At 44.2% G+C, this 20,809-nt stretch overlaps 1 protein-coding gene across 13 annotated transcripts in view; it reads left to right on the forward strand.

Annotated features, from left to right (window-relative positions):
- KALRN (kalirin RhoGEF kinase) overlaps window positions 1-20,809 on the forward strand; it is a 514,073-nt gene that overhangs the window by 481,944 nt on the left and 11,320 nt on the right. For 10 of the 13 annotated variants that reach the window (XM_061471773.1, XM_061471114.1, XM_061471545.1 and 7 more), the window contains 7 exons: window positions 1,156-1,394; window positions 2,254-2,501; window positions 5,748-5,871; window positions 7,251-7,310; window positions 16,888-16,915; window positions 17,379-17,550; window positions 19,723-19,844. In XM_061471773.1, the coding sequence (XP_061327757.1) occupies window positions 1,156-1,394; window positions 2,254-2,501; window positions 5,748-5,871; window positions 7,251-7,310; window positions 16,888-16,915; window positions 17,379-17,550; window positions 19,723-19,844 (993 nt within the window). Of the gene's footprint in view, window positions 1-1,155; window positions 1,395-2,253; window positions 2,502-4,699; window positions 4,947-5,747; window positions 5,872-7,250; window positions 7,311-16,887; window positions 16,916-17,378; window positions 17,551-19,722; window positions 19,845-20,809 lie in introns of those variants that run through there. The other 3 variants (XM_061471725.1, XM_061471453.1, XM_061471929.1) reach the window with 3 other exon arrangements.

Below are 20,809 nucleotides of genomic sequence, written 5' to 3' on the forward strand. Positions count from 1 at the left end.
CTTTCCTTTTCGTCTTGTTGTGAAAGACATTCCTTCTGTTGTGGTTCCCTGGTTAGGCTGATGCTGTGACATTATGTCCTCCGTCTGCCTCTTGCTAGACTAGTCTCTCTGCATTCCAGTAGATTCAGTCTGGCGCACATACGCAGTATTAACTGACTATATATCATCCATTAAAGCCACATAACATACAAAAAACAAACCCATAGGTCTGGGGATGGTAGTCTGGACCTAGCAAATCTGCCCATTTTCCCATTCACTGTGAGTCCCAGCCCTGATCCCTTCACCTTCAAACATAAAAATATCTTCTGTTTTTACCATCTGCATTTTTATCCTTCTCCCAGCATAAGCTCTTTGCATGGCTATGAAAAGCACACTCTCACAAGCAGATTTTTTTCTAAAGGCTGATGAAGTTGTTTAGTGTTGCTTGTGGGTGTTTTCTCGAGAGGTCTGTATTGCTAGGATTAATGTCTTTATACCATCTATACTTTCTCACTTACTGGTAATTTCCAGCAGTTTCCTTGAACCAAAGTAGTTAATATAGAAAGTACATAGAGAGCCAAGTTGCAGTGCCTTATGTCTGAAGAGTACTTAGTAGTTACACTCTCTGGGGAATATGCAACTGGAACTTAACAGTCCTGACCTGTGTTTTCTGATGATAGCAAAATTCACTGTAAATGAGCTATGCATCTTTTATCCAGGCTTTCATTTATTTTGACTACAGGATGTGAGTTATTTGTTATTTCAAAGAAAATTAATGCAATTACGCTCCATCCCTGCTAGTGTTCAAGGCCAGGTTGTGCAGAGCCTTAGGCAACATGGTCTAGTGTAAGGCGTCCATACCCATGGCAGGGGGGGTGGAATTAGATGATTATAAGGTCTTTTCCAACCCTAACTATTTTATGATTCTATGTATGCTCTATGGCAGACGTTTTAGCCCACTGTGCTGGTTAGAGAAGTTGTTCATTGCAGTAGCATGGAGTACTGTGTTCAGGTCACACGTAGTACAGTGTAACATGCTTGCATCCTGTCTAGCCATGAACATGCCAAATGCTTCCATGGTGGCATCTCCTGTTACTGTTTGGTTTGCAGTTCATGTGTCTGTTCTGCAGCCCTTTGCATTGAAAGCATACAGCTAATTCTTGTCCTCTTTTGCAGCGCTACAGTCTCCCATAGAGTACCAACGCAAAGAAAGTAGCTCAGCAGTGCTGAGGCCCCAGACCGGTAGGGTCCCTCAGCCCAACAGCAGACCCTATTCTTCTGTTCCAGTAGGGTCAGAGAAGCCTTTGAAGGCTACAAGCCGTAACCCATCTCTTCCACCCCTGAAGATATCTACCTCCAACGGCAGCACAGGGTATGAACAGTCACAGCCAGGAGACAGCTATGAACAAAACAAGGTACTGAGCTCATCTGATAAAACATGATCTTACAGCCCATTTCTTATACCATAGACCATCTGTAAAGTTAGCTTTAATTATCAGCTAACCAGGTCAACAGGAATCAACATACTGAAGCAATGGTGTAAAATGTGATTTGGAATTAAACAGACTGCAAAAGCTCTGGCATTCAGATGGGTGGTACTTCAGCTGGGAAGTGGAGACAGAGCCACTGTGTTTGCAGACTTGGTGAACTCAATATCTATTTGCAGTACTCACAGCAGCAACATTCAGAGTTCTCTAATATCCATTAACCACCCATTCCTGAAGAGGTCTGCTCTGGTGGTGTAGAAGAGGTTAGACCTTTTCCCAAGTTACAGTTCACAGGGTGCCAGTTGAAGGTTATAATTTGAATGCCTGCGCACTGCACACAAACTGCCAGAGTCAGTAGCCATCAGCAGTGTTTGGACCCTGCTGCTGCTTGCGGTTGACCAAAGCCATGTTCCAATATGACCTGTACTTAAGATCATGAGATGTGTGATTATTCATTCGGCTTCTAACATTGAGCCTTCGTTTGTCTTTCCCCCCATTTCTCTCAGCACAGATGATTCATCTGTAACACCATACAAATGAGAACATGGCTAGGGCATCATCACTCGCAGCTGTGCAGTCTAATATGAAATAGGAGCCTGCTTTGTATCATATTACTGCCGCCTTTCAGATCCTTAAAATCCTTTTCTACCAATGTGAACTGTGAAGTGTTTTGTATTTTTAACCCTGGTACAGTTAGGCTGGAAATGAAGTAGAGGGATTGCTGCTGGAAAAGTCAGGTTCCTGAGCACCACCTGCTCACTGGTTTCTGTTGTGTCCATTTCCACAGACTGATTTGGGAGGGTGCAATGGGACCTCTTCCATGGTGGTGATTAAAGATTACTATGCACTGAAAGAGGATGAGATCTGTGTGAATCAAGGAGAGGTGGTTCAGATCCTTGCTATCAACCAGCAGAACATGTTCCTGGTGTACCAGCCTGCAAACGATCACTCTCCAGCTGCTGAAGGATGGATCCCTGGCAATATCTTGGCTCCCCTCACTAAATCCACTACAGATAATAGCGACGGAAGCATCAAGTAAGTGCTTGTTGGCTTCGCTGGGAGCACTATGTGGATATTTGAGGAAAGAGAAATAATAAATCAAAATAAACAAACCCAAATGGTAGGGAATTCCTGCTGATTTTTATCAACAGTGCCATTGGAACAAGCTGAGTGGTCAATCTGCAGCATCGGGCAGCCATGGTGGATAGCTTGGGTTTTGCTTATTTTCATTTTGTGGGGTTTTGTTTATACTTTGGAGAGAAATAAAACCATAGATGGTTAAAGATGTGTTTTACATTACAACATTTTACACCAACATGGACCTGCTTGGACTGGACTTATATTTATGTTGTATTAAGTTACTAATCTATATATTGGTTATAACAGCATCTAGCGAAAAAAGAAACACAAAAAATATCCAGGCCCTGTGTTGGACTGAGGTTTGCTTCTCAAGGAGGAGAGATTTTGTTGTCTATGGCAATTTCCTTGTACAGCTTGTATCTTTTTTTTTATTATTATTATTTTGGTTTGGTTTGGTTTTTTTTTCTGTTCACAGTAACTTTTGTAATATATTTTTTGTTTGCAAGACCCCCAAACAAGTACATTCCTGTATAAAGTATTTTGCACTATTTAAAAAAAAAAAAAAAGAAACAAAGTCAAATTGATGAAGTCAGGTTGTGCAATATAATGGATAGTCGCAATGTTCATCATTGTACCTGTAATGTAACTAATTTTAAATGTACTATTTTAAATATGTAAAATAAATTTTCACCATGAGCATGTTTTAATGAGGTAAAAGAACTAGTTTGACCCTCTTTTGGTTTTGGTTTGGTTTTGTTATTTCTTTTTTTTGTTGTTGTTTATAGCATTTTGTTGTTTATTTAACAAATGTGTGGATATATATTTTTCTTTTCTGATTTTTAGAAATTTGTCAGTCTGAAATGACTAATGCAAGAAAGTGGGTTTTTGGTATTAAACACAGAAGGTACAACCCTCTTTTCAGTAATACCTGTTGATTTCTTTTAACATCTAAAATGACTAGATGGTAATGCATGATGTATGCTACAAATTTTGTTACCTTACACGGTTACCATGAGGTGCAGAATTGAACACAAGGAAAGATTTTCTGACAGATTCACTAAAAACAATAACTTGATCTCTGCTGCGGTTTCAGATAAGAGAAATTATGATTTTACCAGTCATTCAGTAATGAATGCTACAATGAATTGCATGTTAAGGCAAAGGAATTGCTTAGCACGTCTCTTGCACACCCGCCACGGCCATTCCCAGGTTCCTCTCTAACCACAGTATGCAGCTATGCACCCTTAGATTCCCTCGCGGCACCAGGCTCCTGGTGAAGACACTGATTTCATGGCAACTGTACAGTCAAATTCTGTGTCAAATTCTGTAGTTGGATGAATTGTTACCAGGAAAGCATAACAGAATTGAAAGACACATGCATTGCCCTTCCCTCTTTCTTACAGCAGTGAGATTTAAAGTCTTAAATCATGTTTTCAGACTCAAACAACTAGAACAATCCTGAAACCTAAAAGATGCTTGAATAATAGAAGTCCTATGGGTACAAACAACCTGGAGCTAGTGTTACCCTCAGCCCTGTATAGTCTGCCAGATCATATTCACTAATTAGTATGAGTAATAAAACTGTTTCTTCTGTTGACAAATACTGTACACAAAGTATGTGGTCAATCCAGTAGTGCTGGCACAATGTATTATTCACCAGTAGATCAGGGAGGCCACCAGCCACATCTTTGAGTCTTACCATATCTTAAAGGAAAACATAACAGTCCTGCACTGCTGGATAACTTCCGCTGCTCTGCACATCTAATTTGGACCTCCTTCAGTAACACCCAAATATCACTGAGCACTCCCTGTCTGGCTGAGATGTGCAGGGTGCTCCGGTGCTCTTTGTGCCTCGAACATGACTTCCCATGCCAGCTTTTTGAGTGGAGACCCTAATCCTGGTTACAAAAGCAGTCTGTATGACCCAGTTCAGTCTTGTGTCAATGGCAGCCAGTTCTGTTAGTTTACTTTTTTGTTCTGGTTTGGTTTTTTTTTTTGTTTAATTTGAGCTACTGTACAGCTCCCACCAGGTGCTGACGTGTAACCAAAAACCTCTTAGGAATCAGATGCAGTGTTCACGGGGGAGCATTGGCTGTGTGGGGCATCCTTTGAGTCCTACCTTGCTAACATACTGCGTTTTATTGGCATCGCAGGTGATCGTTGGATTACATGCAACTTGCTATGTAAAATGTATCAAGGTACTGTAGACATGACCTGCCAAACATTGGGCTTAAACATGCAAATCAAATTTGCATGACTTAAAGGTGGGCAGATGCTTTGAACCTTGATCATTGCACTGCTGTTTTGAGAGCTTTCTGCTTTGGACGACATACCCCTTCCCCAAATCTCTCCCAGCCTGTCCACTATTTAAACCAAATGAAATCCATATTGAGAATTGTTTTGTTTTTTTCTTGATTTTCTTATGTCTGCTTGATATGCAATTTCTGTTGTCAACACAGCATTGCTCTTACAAAGGGCAACATGGTCTATTACTGTTTTTTCCAAGAGTAAGGTCGTGAGAGCAGCAATGAGGGCAGAAAAATGTACTGGAATTCATGCCTGCTGTGATGCTATCTAAAACCCATGAACTGATTGATGTCCTCTCTAACTGAACTGGCAAAATCAAATGGGAAGTTATTGGTCTTGAGAGGCACAGCACAGTTTGTCGTTCTAGGAAATTACTTATCTCTTGGAAATTCAATCATGTAACTCCTATTTGTTGAGTTATTCATGTTCTGAGCAACATACAGGGAGCAAAGCCTTGAATTTCTAATTTATTTTTATTTTACTTGCTCTACCAAGTAACCTATTAAGACCATTCTCCTGTATTTACTGCTTTTAACCAACAACACTGAGGACAAAATTGGCCTTTTAACTGTAGCAAAAATAAAATCGGTTTCTATTTGTGGCCATGCAAGACAATAGATGACCAAGTTCTAGTTGTCTGCTTCCATCATGGACATTTTTTTCCTTCTCCATACATCTAAACAGCAAGCGTGGCACAACATCTGCTTCGCAGAACTGTTTGGTTTGGTTTTTAACTTCAGCTCTCATTGCTCAGATTGAGATAGGCGCGTTGCCAGTGGCTTTCACCTCCTAGGGAATTACAGTAATCGCAAATGTGGATGCTGGTTCCCCTTTCCAAGTACTTCCTTCCTGCTATGATTTGCTGTTTGATTGCTGCGTTTTTTGGTACAACAGGAAGTCATGTTCATGGCATACCCTGCGCATGAGAAAGCGGGCGGAAAAGGAGAGCAGTGGCAAAAATGAAGCCAATGGGCCACGTAAATCCAAGGATATTCTGGGGAACAAAGTCTCAGTTAAAGTGAGTAAGGCCACCTGAAAGATGTGTGCTGCTCTCCTTCTTCCCATCCTTTTCACCCTCTGTAGCATCCTCTCCTGAGAGAGGAGAGGGGACAGTGATTTTGAGTTTGGTTTTTATTTTGGTTTTTATGTTTGGGGACTTTTTCCACTTTAGGTTTTTTTGGGGGGGGTGATTTTTTTTTTCTTTTTTGTAATATCCATTTTAGCAGGATTTTTGCATGCAAGATAAAATGCAACCTTTGTTTTTAATTTTCTTTTTTCCTGGCATTCCACATGCAAGTAAGTAATCTTCATTAAAAAACAGCAGTACATATCGTTAAATAACTGTTCTTAAAATTGGCACAATAGTGATTTACTGACATCTGATCTAGCCCAATCTACAGCTCCATCAGAGCAGCTGCAGGGATGGGAAAGCCACTGGGTGGACCAGTGGCCTTACTGAAGTTGATGAGTTTTCTTTAGGCCAGTATTTCACCACATGCGAAGATAAGAGGTTCTCAGCCTCAAGATGCTGAAGATTTTTGGTCTGGGGAGATGGTCTCAGTGACCTTTTCTTTCCATATTATTAGACAGTGCAGAGATGGTGAATCTGTCTTGCCAGGAGAGGGTCTTGTGTGTGTCTGTGTGTGTGCGTGTGTGTCTGTGTCTGTCTGTCTTTCTCTGAGATCTCCCAGTATGGAAAAGGTTGAGAACTGTGGGGTTAAGCTCCATCTTCTGCTCTGGGTGCCTGACTGCTGTGCTCCAATTCAGAGGATCCATCCCTATAAAGCGACCATGAGGCCTGCTCCGGACAAATCTGGGGCTTTCCCTCCCAGCAGAGGCAAGCAAACACTTGTTGTGATTTTGACACAATCAAAGTCCAGCCTTGATTCAGGAAACCACTTGAGCATGTCCTTCGGATCCACCCCTCCCCAGGACAGCCCATGATTAAGTGTTTTCCTTCGCAGAGGCTTTCCAGTCTTGTAAGCCTAGTGAAATAGTCATGGCATGTGCAAAGGGAGGAACCCTGCCACCGCAACCCAGGTGCCCTCGCACCCACTGCACAGCCGCCCTGCAGCCCTACTGCCAGCCGGGGAAGGACTGGGCCTGAGGGAAGCAGCTGCTCCAGCATGGTGGCCAGTTCTTCCTCCCATTGCTTCCTTGCTGTTTTTACTACGTGAACAACGTGCAGACTCCCTGCTGCTTCTCTGGCAAAAGCATGTCTTTGCCTTTGCTTCCCTTGTTTTGTTGTCAGTTTGGGTTTTGTTTGATTTTATGAGAGCATTTTCTGTACTGTTACCCATTTCCGTGCTGCTTACAACTCCTGTGATGCTCTGCCCTGTCTAACCAATCTCTCTTCTAATCTCGTTCTCTTTCTTCCTCTTCATGCTGCCAAACAAGGAGACAAACAGCTCAGAGGAATCAGAGTGTGATGACCTTGACCCCAATACTAGCATGGAGGTAGAGACAATCATCCTTGTAATATGTTTTTTTCCAAGAACATGTGCCCATTTTGAAATGCCTTTGTTGAAAGGGGAGCTGGTGGGTCTGTTTTGCTCGTGGACATAGGTGCCAATTAAGTGTGAGTCACACAAAGCACCAGTTCTGGTTTTGCCAGGAATCTGGGCTGCCTTTGTGGTGGGAGCAGTGGAGGAGCAAGCTCCTTCTGAGCTGGAGGCTTATGTAACCACCCTCAGTCTCCATTTCCCACCTGGGACCTCATTCAGTGAAACAAGAGTGCATGCATGTCACCTGCTGATAAACATAGCAGCTTTCTAAACACCTCTTGCCCTGGCAATACGTGCTGAACTGCTAGTCAGGCTTCTGTTACAGATCACTGGAGCAAATGTCATTGAACCCAACTAATAATTTGAATTATCTAGAAGACCAGAAAACACATGTCTTTTATCTCCTAGCGGGGTGGGAAATTGTAGTTCTATAAAGGTACAAAAAGAGAATGGCAAAACTGGTTGCATGAGTGTACCTGTGTCACAGAACAAGGCTGATGCAGATAGGTGGACCCAAATTATGATATATTGCACTGCTCTTTTTTTCCAGTGTGAAACCACCAGTTCTAGTGGAGTGACCGAGACAAGCCACATTTTAAGAGCCTGAAGGATCTTAAACTCATCAAAAGTTATATATCTGGTGCTTCTCACTTAACGTGTTGCAGGATCCCTTTTTTTCTGCATATACTGACCACAAACCAAGCATTTGTGTACATTGTACCAAGGCTGGAAGAGCTTCTTACTGAAAGAGGCAGGGACAAGGTTCAGAGAGACCTGAATCAAAGTGATTTTGTAGAAGTGACAGGGCAGATCATTGGAGAACAGGGATCTGTGTCCTGAGAGATCCCTGGGATGCTGTTAGCCAGGCTGCACTATAAGCATACTGCAAAAGAAAGATGATCTTCCTCCAGGAGGGGTTAAAAAAACAGAGGGAGAAATGTATTGAGATGCACCACCTCCGCTGCTAATTTGAAGGGTCTCTTTTATTCTGTGTTGGTGCAAATAAATACATCTCTGAGAAGGGGATGTGTACAAAAGGAACTTAGTACTTTTGACCCAGCTGATATCCTAGATATTGGATGATCTTTACCACTGAAGCTGAATATTTTCAGGAATGTGTTTGCATTTTCAGAGTATTTTGCCCATCACAGATGCCAACTAGAAGTGTATGTATTTGTTGCAAGGCAGTGCCCAGTTATAGCATGTGAGTTTGTGTAAGCTTTAGATCACTGGAAATTGCTCTATGGAGTAAAAGGTGCTGAGATACAGGTATATTGTACAGAACTCAGTGAGAATCATGATTTTTTTTCAGAGAATTTCAGTGTTTTGACTGTGCTCAATAGGAGGAAAACCAAATGTTTTGAAATCGTCAGTGGAAGGTATCTGGGTCCTTAAACATATCAGAATTTCTAGTTAGTTCTAGCATACTCCACATGGGTCTTTTTATTTATTTGATTTGAGGTTTTTAACATGGTACAGTCATTGTTCTAGCCTGCCTCTCTGAAGTTCAGGAGTTAAGAGCCTTTCTGTTTAAACCCAAAGACTAGTGAAGTCTTAGCTGTGGTATGAATCTGCTATCAGGGGTGTTACTGTGTGTCTGGTATGTGACTCATTTACACTCAGAAACCCCATCCTACATCTCCCAGTTCATTTACTGGAGGTGGCACCATCACTCATAGCACTGCCTTGCGTTCCCCAGGAGCCACCCTGTTCCTTATGGCTTGGAAAGCTCAATTCTGCTTCTGAGCAAAACTCTGTGTTGCTCAGCAAATATTTAAAGTGTCAGAGGGAGAGAAAATAAGAGTGCAGTTGTGGGTTGACTTGCTAAGGTCACACTGCCCTGCAAGGAGCAGCACGGCCCTTGCTTTTTGCTGGTTTTATTGCATGGGCAGTTGGAGACAGGGTGACTGGCTGTCCAAGGGGAGAGAATGCCTCGTCCTCACACCTGGGTCAGCTCTTGATGGACATTATGGAAACTGGGAGTGCTGGTAAGAGAGCTGTGTGCTGGCCATCAACATTCAGAAGTACATGAGGCCCTGCCTGTGTCATTAAGGTGGAGTCGGCTGTAGCTGTTATTATAGACAGGTAATAATAGAGCAAGTCACCTGGCCTCTCCTATTGGACTGTCACCCCTGACATCTCTCTTCCTCCCATCACGCATGAGAATGTGCACCCACTGCTGGAAGAGAGAGAGCAGTCTCTAAATGCAAAGCAGGCATGTTAATACTTGGAAATGTTTGTGCAATTTGCCTCCAGCCTAGTCACTGTGCAAAAAGTCAGTAAGCTGGTAGTAACATCCATGGAGTCCCACAGCTGCTGTGGTCCTTCAGATGTCGCTTTGCTTGCTATTTATAAAATATCACATATCTGTTCAGTAGATCCAGATTTCTGAAGCACTTTGCCTTTGTTTCAAGAGGGAACATAGAAAGAAATGCAAGAAACATATGTAGTGAGAGCGGGAAACTGAAATTCTGGTGATTGTTTAAAAAAAAGCTAAAATGCTATTACTGTGCTTTTGCCCACACAGGGACTTGCCAGCCCTGAAGAACTCTCCATTCACTGTAACTCTTGACTAGAAATAGTGTCTCTTGGTGGCTGTTTCTTTTACCTTTGTTTATTAATATGTACTGAATGTGCATAATGATGGAAATGAAATTTGGGGGTCCTGCTTTGCCCTGTTGTACCACAAAATAGAAGGTGCAAACTCACCTGTTAGGCACGTGAGTGTAGGAGCAGGCACTTAAGGAACATAGGTAGCCATGTGAGGGATAGGAGTAACCTGTATTTAAGAAAGGTTGGAGACTCCCTTTCCACGTGTCTGTAGCTAATTGCACAGGGACAGGCAACTCCACTTCTGGGAAGAAGGTGTATGCCCCTGTGAATCAGTAAATATACACGCCCAAGTCTGGGGTCCTGGACAGTGACACAACTATTTGTCCTACAGTTCTGTGTCGTAACATCTCATGGGGTTTCGATATCGCTGAAGAGGTCTTAAGTCAACTGTGCAGATCCCACTGAGCTACCGCTCTTGCTAAATGAATGTCCTTCCAGCAGTCAGAAGACCTGACTGAGCTAAGTTCAGCAGCAGCTCTTCTGGGCTTTGGAGTGGACCCCACATGTTGAGGATCTGACATGTCTCCAGATGTCTTGTTTTGCACGTGATACCAACTGCAGAGTGTTACAAGTAATCCTGACCAGCACACAACTGTCACCCAGTGTCTAGTGTTTGCTCCAGTTTCTTAGCTGTGCAAAGGAGAGATGAAGTCCAGGCCCACCCCAAGTCAGTGGAAGTGCCATCATTAGATTAGTGAGCTGGGCTATTGCCAAGGTACGTAAGTTGGGCTTCAGAATCTATTTTTTTTTCAGTTATGACATTTTAGCATGTTAAGAACTACTCAGAGACACTTAGAGCAAGATAAGCAATAGGAAACATCCTATAGGGAGAAATATTGTGTTAGCAGCCCCATAGTCCAAATGGTTGAGTAAGTAATGGTTTGGTGGATACAGCATTGGCTCCAAGTCAACACTCAGCTCAGGCCAAGAATTCCCAAGTGCTTTAGGCAAATGCCTTCACCCCTGCCTTGAGTTGTCCATCTCCAGAGCAGTTCTAACGTACTGTCTTGGTGAGATCTTGTACAGTACTGGTAAGAAAGTCTTTCCTGGCCTGTTACCACAGTATGAACTGGTACCATCCTGAGAACCTCCTGTGTTTCCCTGGGGGGGCCTCCACGGGCAACACTGCTGTCCTGGTGCCCTGAGTGGCCAGGGGTTGCTGAGACTGACCAGGAAGGTGGCTCATCAGGTGTGACATAGCTGGAGCTGGCTGCGCAGACGCAGGGGTTTAGCTTTTGGAAAAGGAAGAAGTGACCTACTTCATCTGCAGGAAGGGGGTGGGGTGCTACAACACGGTACCCCGGGGTACCAGAGACATCCCACCAGCTACAGGCATGGAAGCACACAGCTATTAGGGCCTGACAGCAGGAGCATGGTGAGGGCAAGAGGACTTCTGCTTTGCACAGGTGCATGTGGAACAGTCAGCACCCTTTGTGGCTTCTCCATCAGTCTCAAAGGCAGCGAAACCCATCCGTGCTGGGTGCCAGAAGGCATTCCCCATCCCCACTAAAAGGCTTCTGCTGTGGGATATTTCATCAGATACCATTCTCCCATTTAAAATTACATTTTCTCTTCGGTATCATCTGTCCATAGGCAGTGGGATCCTTACTTGCTCCTTTTATCAAGAAATTCCTTGTTTTTTCTTTTTTTTGAGGGAGGTGACACTGTGAGCTTGTGACCCCCCCCCCCCAAAAGTCTCAAAGTAGAAGGTGACCCAAGTCAGACATGGGTTGATGGATCTTTTCTTGCAAATTTGAGTTGGCTTAATTCCTCTGTAACTCATTTCATTTTTCTCTGAGCATCTTTTCAGTGTTTTTTGCGTGAGGGAGCCAGGAGCATGCTGCTGACTCTGCTGCCAGCATGTGCAAATGCGTCAATATTTTATTTTAACTCGGTGACCAAGAGGTGCCATGAAGTACTTACATAATACTGAGCTGCTTGTCTTGGAGTAAACATGCCCTCTGCTGTTTAGATAAAGAATGGATCTTATTACAGAGGGCTTGGTTTGCAGCCTAGCCTTATGATCTGGGGGAAAAAGTATTCTCAATCCTGGTTTTGATGAATTCCCTTAAAATGGGACTGAAAGTGGACCTGGAATCTGGGCATTGGCTGAGCTTTTCTGTGCATTGCATGTGTCTGGGTTGGGCTCAAGGCTCTTTCAAGGAGGTGGGTTAGACATGGCGAGGACATCTGCAATGGAGAAGCAAACCCTGGGCAAGGCAAGGAGCCCTCGCAGGCAGCTGGGCTGCACTTGCAGAGTGTTTCAGACTGGCCGCTGGCATTGCAGGATGGTCTCTCGCTCTGCACAAGATACAGCAGGTGTGCACAAATGAAAGATAAACTCTTGCTAAGAATTAGGGCAGTCTTAGTCACTTTGCAAGTGGACTTTGCTGCTACTGCTGCAAATGCCTTTCTATCTTTATAACATGAGCTTAACAGACCAGGAAAAATGTGGCCCAGTACTGCAAAATACTGAGCACGTATGCTGCTTTTCTAAAGTCTGATTCATCGAATCATAGAATCATAGAATAGTTAGGGTTGGAAAGGACTTTAAGATCATCTAGTTCCAACCCCCCTGCCATGGGCAGGGACACCTCACACTAAACCATCTCACCCAAGGCTTCGTCCAACCTGGTCTTGAACACTGCCAGGGATGGAGCATTCACAACCTCCCTTGGCAACCCATTCAAGTGCCTCACCACCCTAACAGTAAATAATTTCCTCCTTATATCCAACCTAAACTTCCCCTGTTTAAATTTTAACCCATTACCCCTTGTCCTGTCACTACAGTCCCTAATGAAGAGTCCCTCCCCAGCATCCTTATAGGACCCCTTCAGATACTTGAAGGCTGCTATGAGGTCTCCACACAGCCTTCTCTTCTCCAGGCTAAACAGCCTCAACTTTCTCAGCCTATCTTCATACGGGAGGTGCTGTATGTATACAGGATTGCCACACTAAGTTACACTTAAGTTACTTAGATCTAAGTCACTTAGATCCCTGCAGGTCCCCGAAGGTATTCAGGTATACACCTTGTACCTTTCTTAGTTTGAGCCCTGAAACAGCACAGGCTGAGGGAGGTAGAAGCAAGGTCTTGTGTCTGGATTTTTTGCTGAATAACCTGACCTGTCCTCCCATTTCCTCATCTCACTGAACTCTCCCTCCAGCTCCCTGTCTTTGCCTGGTCAGTGTTAAACCACAAGTCACTTCTGTAGAGGCCATTTCATGGTTTACTTCTGCCACCTTGTGTGGGGTTTTCATTTTCAGCTGTCATTGTATGTGAAAAGGAAACTGTGGCCAAATAGGGAGCATTACGAGTTTCCACCTATCCTGGACAAGGCTTCAGACATTTAATCCAATGGAAAAAATAAATCCATCTCATTTCATCCAAATTTATGTTCATAGAGAAAAGAGCCAGCTGTGTTTCTTACCTTAGGAGTGACTGCATTGCCGACTGAGTTTCACCCCTTAGGGTTTGTGTTTGCCTGCTGTGGACTGACACTGAATATCATGTGAGAAGTTTTTGCATTTAGTAGTTCCATCCCACGACTTTATTCACTCTCAGACCAGATCAGGAGCCACAGTGGTGCAATTGGTGTTTGCTGGGACTTCTTCAAGGAGCCCTTGTCAGTGTCAGACCCAGGCTGCCTTCCCTGCTCATGGCCCCCATGGCCAGGAATGCTGGGCTGAGGGCTGGTCTGGGAGATCCTTGTTCAAACTGCTTCTGATTGAATGGGGTTTCAGGGCTGAGCCTTATGTTGCTTTTCACAGAGAAGAAAAGCAAAACCCCACAAAACCACATGACCAGCAGGCGTTTTTTTCCCCACATAGTAATTTCAAAGTAGCACAGAGCATTCCCTGAGAGAGTGATGCACAGAATCTGGGACTCCTGCATCACCCCCATAAACACCACTGCTGCTCTTCAGCTTGTGTGGGAGAAACCAGGGGCAAGGAGGGCTTTAAAAAGGGGGAAAACTTGCTGGAGAGGGTGGTCTTTTACCCTCTTTTCTCCAAGGAAAAGGTCCCTTGGATTTGGATGCTGTCATTGCCCATGTGAGCATCTTTGGCAGCATTATGTGCTGTGGGTGCAGCATGCTGGCCCCTGAGCCTCAGTGGCTGGGGGGGGGGAAGGAGAGCGGGAGAGCGGGTGTGCTGTCCACGTCCATATGTAATACCTCACCCTGCTTGCCAGCAGCCTGCTCCTTGCTGGTAGAGATTTCTGCTCTTCAGAGCAACACAGCCTGGCTTTCATCTCTGTAAAAGTCCTGAGAAAGAGGAAGAGAATCGGGAAGAGTTACTTGCAAGGATTTTGACAGCTTTTCCAATTTTTTTTCACACAATCATTTTGAAGAGGCTGTAGGAGGTGCTTGGCAAATCGGTCCATTAGGGAAACCAGCCCTGGCATTGGTAGGAGGCTGTGCGGACAAGCGGTATGTGAGTTGCTGTCCTCTGAGGGAAGCAGGGCCATGCTCTGGAGCCCTTGTCTCCACCCATGGGGATTAAAAACCTATTTAGCAAAAGAAGAAATAATATCCAAAGGTCTTGCACTTAATCTAGAAGGACTCTGTGGAGTCTGTCATCTCCTGCCAGGCACCCATAGCCTGGAAAGCCAGACAGACTGCAGAGAGAAGCAGCAAGCCCCCAGGGCCTGGAAGCGGATGTGTGAGCCAGTGGAGCTTGCTTCTGGCTGCAAATCTGCCTGTGAACCTTTGCTTTGCTATTTCTGCCCTCTCACCCTGATATTTGACCCCTTCCTTCAAAGTAGACCAAACCTTGTTCCCTAATTGAGTGATGTATTAAATCACTTTGGTAGCACTTAAACATTCTTGTGCAAACAGGCTTTTATTTTTGTCTAAGCTTACAGCAGGCAAAAGCTGTGATGTGGCTGTGGGGATGTTAGGTAACATGCCATTAATTAACATACTAAGTTTCAACAAAGGAAATGTAAATTTTAACCAGTCTCATTCAGTGTTACCTAGTGGCGGTAATTTTCTTTCTGATATTCCCATGGTGAGGCAAGAGGAAAAAAAAAACACTGGTAAGGCAATTATTATAAATGATTGTGCCTTGGAAGTCATTAGAAATGTAGCATTATTTATTTATAGATATATCCATTACATTTATCATTGTAGCTGCATCTTCTAATGAATCCTTTAAAGTTATAAAATTAATATGAAGTGTTAGGAGTGTTTCTTTCTCCTGATCTTTAATCTTACAATGATGGAAATAAGTGAATAATAATGGAATTTAGTGCATGCTGCAGGGAAGGAAGGGGAAGGCTTTGGAGGACAGATGTGTATTTTACTTTAGCCAAAAACTACAAAAATGAAGATGTATGTGTAAATGAGCTGATGCCTGGGGTTACTCAACTGATAAGTAGATGGTCTCATTGATTAAAAAATGGCAAGCAGTGGTTATCCACAGAACAGCTTTGCCTTCCTTTGCTGTGTTGTGGGAGCAATACAACTTAGTCACAGAAATCCATCTCTCCTTTCCCACAGGCACAGATGGGAGAGATGTTTTTCTTCACCAGTGCCCTGTTGTGTCCTGATTTTTTCCTGCCTACAGGATCCAGGGGGCTCTCTGTGGATCCTGGACCCTGTGGAGCAGCAGTCGCTGCCTCTGAGCCCCTCACACTCTCATTTGGGCTTCCTGGTAGTGATAAGAGAAAGCGGACCCTGAGGTCTCAGTGCTGGTACCAGTTTTGCCTGGGCATGAAGAAGGGCTATGAAACCAAAATGAACCTGAATATGCTCAAGTGCCTTCTTGAACGGCACCCTGAGCCATTCACCTTGGAAAACTATTTATAAAGCCAAAATGTAAATATAAATCTGGAAGATGTATCTATGTTGTTTTGAAGGGTTATTGCTTCTGCTTTATGGCCTGTTTTCTCAATCTCTAAAAAGCTCCCACCAGCTTTGGCAGCCACAAATTAGGTCACTGCTTCATTGGCATCTTCCAAAATAGCTCTGAAATAGATAGTAACAAAGATATTTAAAGCAAGATAAATCACACTGGTGCTTATGGTGCTTGATAGCAAATTATGAGTTTGGTTTTGGATAACAAGGCCTTATGAGATTATTAAAAGAGTTAATGAGGCTAAAACCCCTATACTACTGTACATCACTATGTAGTTAGGGTTGCTTCTGTATGTGTAAGAACTTAGTGGCATTGGTTTTGCTCTTCCCAGGTTTGCTTCAAGGGTTACATGAGGTAATTGGCATATATAGGGCACAGAGAAACAGTAGCTTTTCAGGTCTCTGCTAACTCGATCAATTAACTAGGTAGCTAAAATAACTTTCGGTTATCCAAACCTAGTTGCTAGTTGGAAGGTTTCCAGCAGTCCAATGAAGTAAGTGAAATTTTACTCATTATGATAGACCAATATTGTTGCAGGACTGGTACTTGCCAGGAGGCAAAAAGAAGGCAGTATTTCTGGTTTAGTGCTTTACTTTTCTTTCCTGAAGCTGAGCAGATGTTGAAAGATGTCTCCCCAAAGCTGGTTAGTGGCTGGTGAGATGCCTCAGGTGTGTGGTGACTGCAGGTGCTGGGTGGGTGGGTATGGAGCTGGGCACAGCAGGGCACAAACCACCTCCAGGAAGAGAAGTTAATGGCTTGAGCATTCTCACCCAAGCAGAGAAAGCACTTCCACCCTCCTCAGCCTTAGTGCTGTGCCTGTTACCTGTGATGCTTTATCAGAGTTCAAGAAGCCATAGCTTTCTTCTGCTTTCCCAGCTGTGCATGGGCTTGTTCTGTGGTCACTACAGCTTGCTGCACCTGCCAGCTGTTATAGAGGTTGCTTGTAGCCACTGGTCAGTGCTTTTGCAGTTCTGGTCAGGGTCCCCATGGTACCTTGTGAAAACAGATGTCTCTGTCACTGCCCAGAAAAATAAATGCTTTTATTTCTTTGTATTTTACAGATAATCAACCCCAATTTCATTCAAGAAGGTAAGCTAAGGACAGCTGTGCACTGACTGGCACTGAGGGGCAAGTCAGCAGCTGTGATTTATTCTGGTGCAACAGCATGCTCTGCACCCACCCGTGTTTACAGCAAAAGCAGCTCTCCACTGCTCAGTCCCTAGGGAAAGTAGTCTTCCTGCTGGCTGCTCAGCTGAGAGAGCCTGAGGCCACATATGAGCCTGGACCTCAAACCTGCCTTTACACAGTCTCACCCTCCTGCCAGAGCACAGGGCTGGGGGATGGATAGTCCCTGCTGCCTCCTTCTCTGAGCTGCCAAAAACTGGCTTTTAGTGAAGGGGGAGTTTTGGTAACATAATACCAGGACCACCAGCTGTTTGGGACACAGATCCCATCACTGGTCCTATGATGTATTCTCTGGACTTGTATGGGGAATATCCTCATCTGTGGATTAAAACAAGGTGTCATGTGTGTGTCCCATGTTTTTTTCCAGTGGCTCCAGAGTTTCTTGTGCCATTAGTGGACATCACCTGCCTGCTTGGTGACACAGTGATGCTGCAGTGCAAAGTCTGTGGACGGCCCAAACCAACTATCACCTGGAAAGGACCAGATCAAAACATTCTTGACAATGACAACAGCACAGCCACTTACACAGTGTCATCCTGGTAAGGACCTATCTGTGGATCCTAACACAGGTAGTCATGGTGGTCATGTTGTTCTCAAATCTGTAGCACCAGCCAGGCTACAAGACTCATTAGAAATGTAGTTAATCAAGTCTGGCATGGCATATCAGCGTATCAGTGCACTACATATCAGATAGAAAGGGTCAAACTTTGGGGTTCGGGTAGCTCTATCATTTCCTGAGCTGTCACAGGGTATATCCACAAAGTGTGTTGCTGGCAGATGTGTGCTTGCTCCTATTGACCTGAGCCAGCTGTAAGCCAGAACGTTTCCAACATACTGACTTGGCTGATACTGCCTCTGTGTTGCTGGGGCTTCTCTGCTCAAGTTTGATGCCATGCTCACCTTTGGAAGCAGCAGGAGTCCAGCAAAGCAAGCCTTCACCAACTTGCAATACCCATATCATGGGGAATTTTCTCATCTCATGGGCAGAGGTGGTAACTCCTGCAGTTTTCCTGAGCCTTTCCTCAGCTGTTTCTAAAAGAGCCTATGTGTGTTCCTGGGAAGGCTATATCTGACTGTCCTGGGACAGAAAGATTCTTGTCATAATGTTCCAGCTACGGGGGGAGGAAAACCATCATTACAACAAGCACTGGGAAGATCCAAAAGATCTGGAGTTGAATTCAGGTCAGGTAGCAGCTTGCTGCTGGATGCTCATCTGCAGCTTATATAAGCAATTTGGGCCAAAATGTAGTGGAAATCTCCAAGAGGTAATCTTTCATACAAATTTTTCAGCACTTCTGTCCAGGGAGCACAAAGTCACTGCAAGTGAAAAATGAACACTAAGAGAGAAGGGATTTCACATGTTCAATAAAAAAAAATACATCTGATCAAGAGCTTCCTTCAGAGACCACTGGCTTGTGCAGCCACCCCAGAGCACCCAAAATCATCTCTTAGCCATTACTCAGTAGATCTCTAGTGCCTTATCTTCAGGCTTTGGCTGGGGTTGGAATGGGGAGATATTTCTGTGCAGGGTTCTGTTTTCCATCACAGATTTTTGCCTGTGCATTAGCTCCCTGCTCACTATCAGCACTTGTATTGTCTTGATACTTGTATTTGGCTTTCAGTGGAGACACTGCCTGTGAAGGAGAGGCCCAGGAGATCAGTGGCTGTCTTAGAAATCTTGCTGGCTTGAGTGTCTGGATTGTAGGGGAAGGGGATATTTCTGTCCTCTTTTAAACCAGCATAGTTAGACTAGCAAAAGCCACAGCATCCAGGCAGTTATACCATCAACCATGTACTTCTGGAGTTGCTGATAGATTACACATTCAAGAAGTAGACTACTTTTACCATCAAGGAAATTTATTGTTGGCTCTAAGCTGGGTCTCCAGTACAGCTAAAGCACTTACACAAGCAAAATCCTTTAATTCAGGCCAACTTCCTGAAACTGCATACTGAAGACTGCAATGTGCAAACAAAAGTGACTACGTAATACATAAATTCTGCTATAAAATTCACTAGTCTGCTAGAAATTCACCTGCTATACATTTATCAGTCTCTGTAGAGCTGTTCATTTTCTCAGATAGGCCCAGAGACTGTCTCTCATGAACCTGGTACTGGTGCTCCTTATCCCTAGTTGTTGTGAGATGTCCAGTCTTCTGACTTCCTAGCAGCCACATTAGATCAATGGCACATGCTCCAGGGGTCTGAAACTCCCCAAAAATGTCAAATACCCTGAGCTGTGTGACTGCCTTCTGCATCTGCAGGAAATCCAATTTGTCTGGCATATGTTGGACTTAACTCAGAGGCACAGCAGCTCAGCAGTTCCCAAGATAGAAAAAAAGTGCCTGGAGATATATTTCCAGGTATAGGAAGTCTAAGCATCCAGCTCTGGACAGGCACAATAAATGCTCAGCTCCTGGACTTTGCTGGCTTCTTAAGTCATCTTTCCCCATTTCCTCTATGGCCACAGCAGACAAATAGATTTGCCTGGCAGGCAGTTTGGATCATTCTGCTCAAAGGATTCTTTAACAGCTTAATCCTGACATATGGAGATGTGGTAATTAGGTACCAGATTGCTGGAGGGATGTGCCTTCAAATGAGTTAACATAATTTGTGCACACGTGTGTTTGTAATGATGTGGGACAGGAACTGGTATAAAAAACATTAGCAAATGAAGCAGCACTTTATAACTGGGGCTTTCTTGCAATCCACAGTGACTCTGGGGAGCTCACCTTGAAGATCTGCAACCTGATGCCTCAGGACAGCGGCATTTACACCTGTGTGGCAACCAATGAACATGGAACTGCATCAACCTCTGCAACCATCAAAGTTCAAGGTAGTGCATCTGACCTTAACACGCAGGATTCTTCCTGTATGGGGTCCCTTGGTGGGGGCTGGGAGCACACAGGAATAGCCAGTGCAAAGGCAGCTGGATGTGGAGTTGTGCCAGGGGAAATGAGACATTAAAATCATAAAACCATTCCTCAGCCAAGACTCCCACTGATGGCTGAAGGCACCACAGACTCTTTGAGCTTGATTAAGTTGTCTGATCATAAGTATCGCATCTGGGAAATGAAAATGCGCTGGCACTGGTTCAGCTCCTGCATCCTGCTTGCAGTGCTGCTCCCCAGGGGCTTGATAAGGTCAGCGCGGAAAGTGGAGCTCCCTTAGGTTGCCAAGCCCTTGGAGGGTGACACCCCGGCTGCCCATAGGGAGCTCAGGCCTTTAGAGTCTGCCTGGAGCAGAGGACCTGGGATACAGTGACATGAACTTTCAGCCTACACTGAAAGGAGGAAGTGAGAGTAAGATTTGGCTTGGGTGAACTGTTCTGCAGGGATTCAACTCAGAGACACGTCTCTGAGCCTGAATTCTCAGCACTGTAATTAGTGACCCATCTTAATTGTAATGAATATGAAATAATGAGTTGATGCTTATGACCTCCAGCTCTAGGAAGGGATCTGTTATCATGAGAGATGGAGGGTATCTGCTGTTTTGAAGGGACTGGCACAAAGACAAATGTGTAACTGGTGACTTACAGATAAAGGAGTGTCACAAGCATTTAGAAATCAATTTGTTTGGTCCTGCAAAGTGCCCTAGAGATATAATTTCCCCAATTTATCCAAGCAAGTTAGTGGCTACGTTAACTACTCCTGTGCTGAAGGGAGCCCTGAGCAAAGCACAGGAGAATTACTGGTCATTTGTCAATCTGTTGCCAGACATACCAAGTGCCATACACACAGAAGCCTTCTGAATGCCTTGCTTGTGTCATTTTTGGACACTTCAACAGTAACTACCTCCTCA

The sequence above is a fragment of the Pezoporus flaviventris genome, unplaced genomic scaffold (genome assembly GCF_033815535.1).
Source record: "Pezoporus flaviventris isolate CSIRO_AGI_PZ_B2104156 unplaced genomic scaffold, CSIRO_AGI_Pfla_v1 ptg000001l, whole genome shotgun sequence".
In the NCBI taxonomy this organism is placed as follows: Eukaryota; Metazoa; Chordata; class Aves; order Psittaciformes; family Psittacidae; genus Pezoporus; species Pezoporus flaviventris.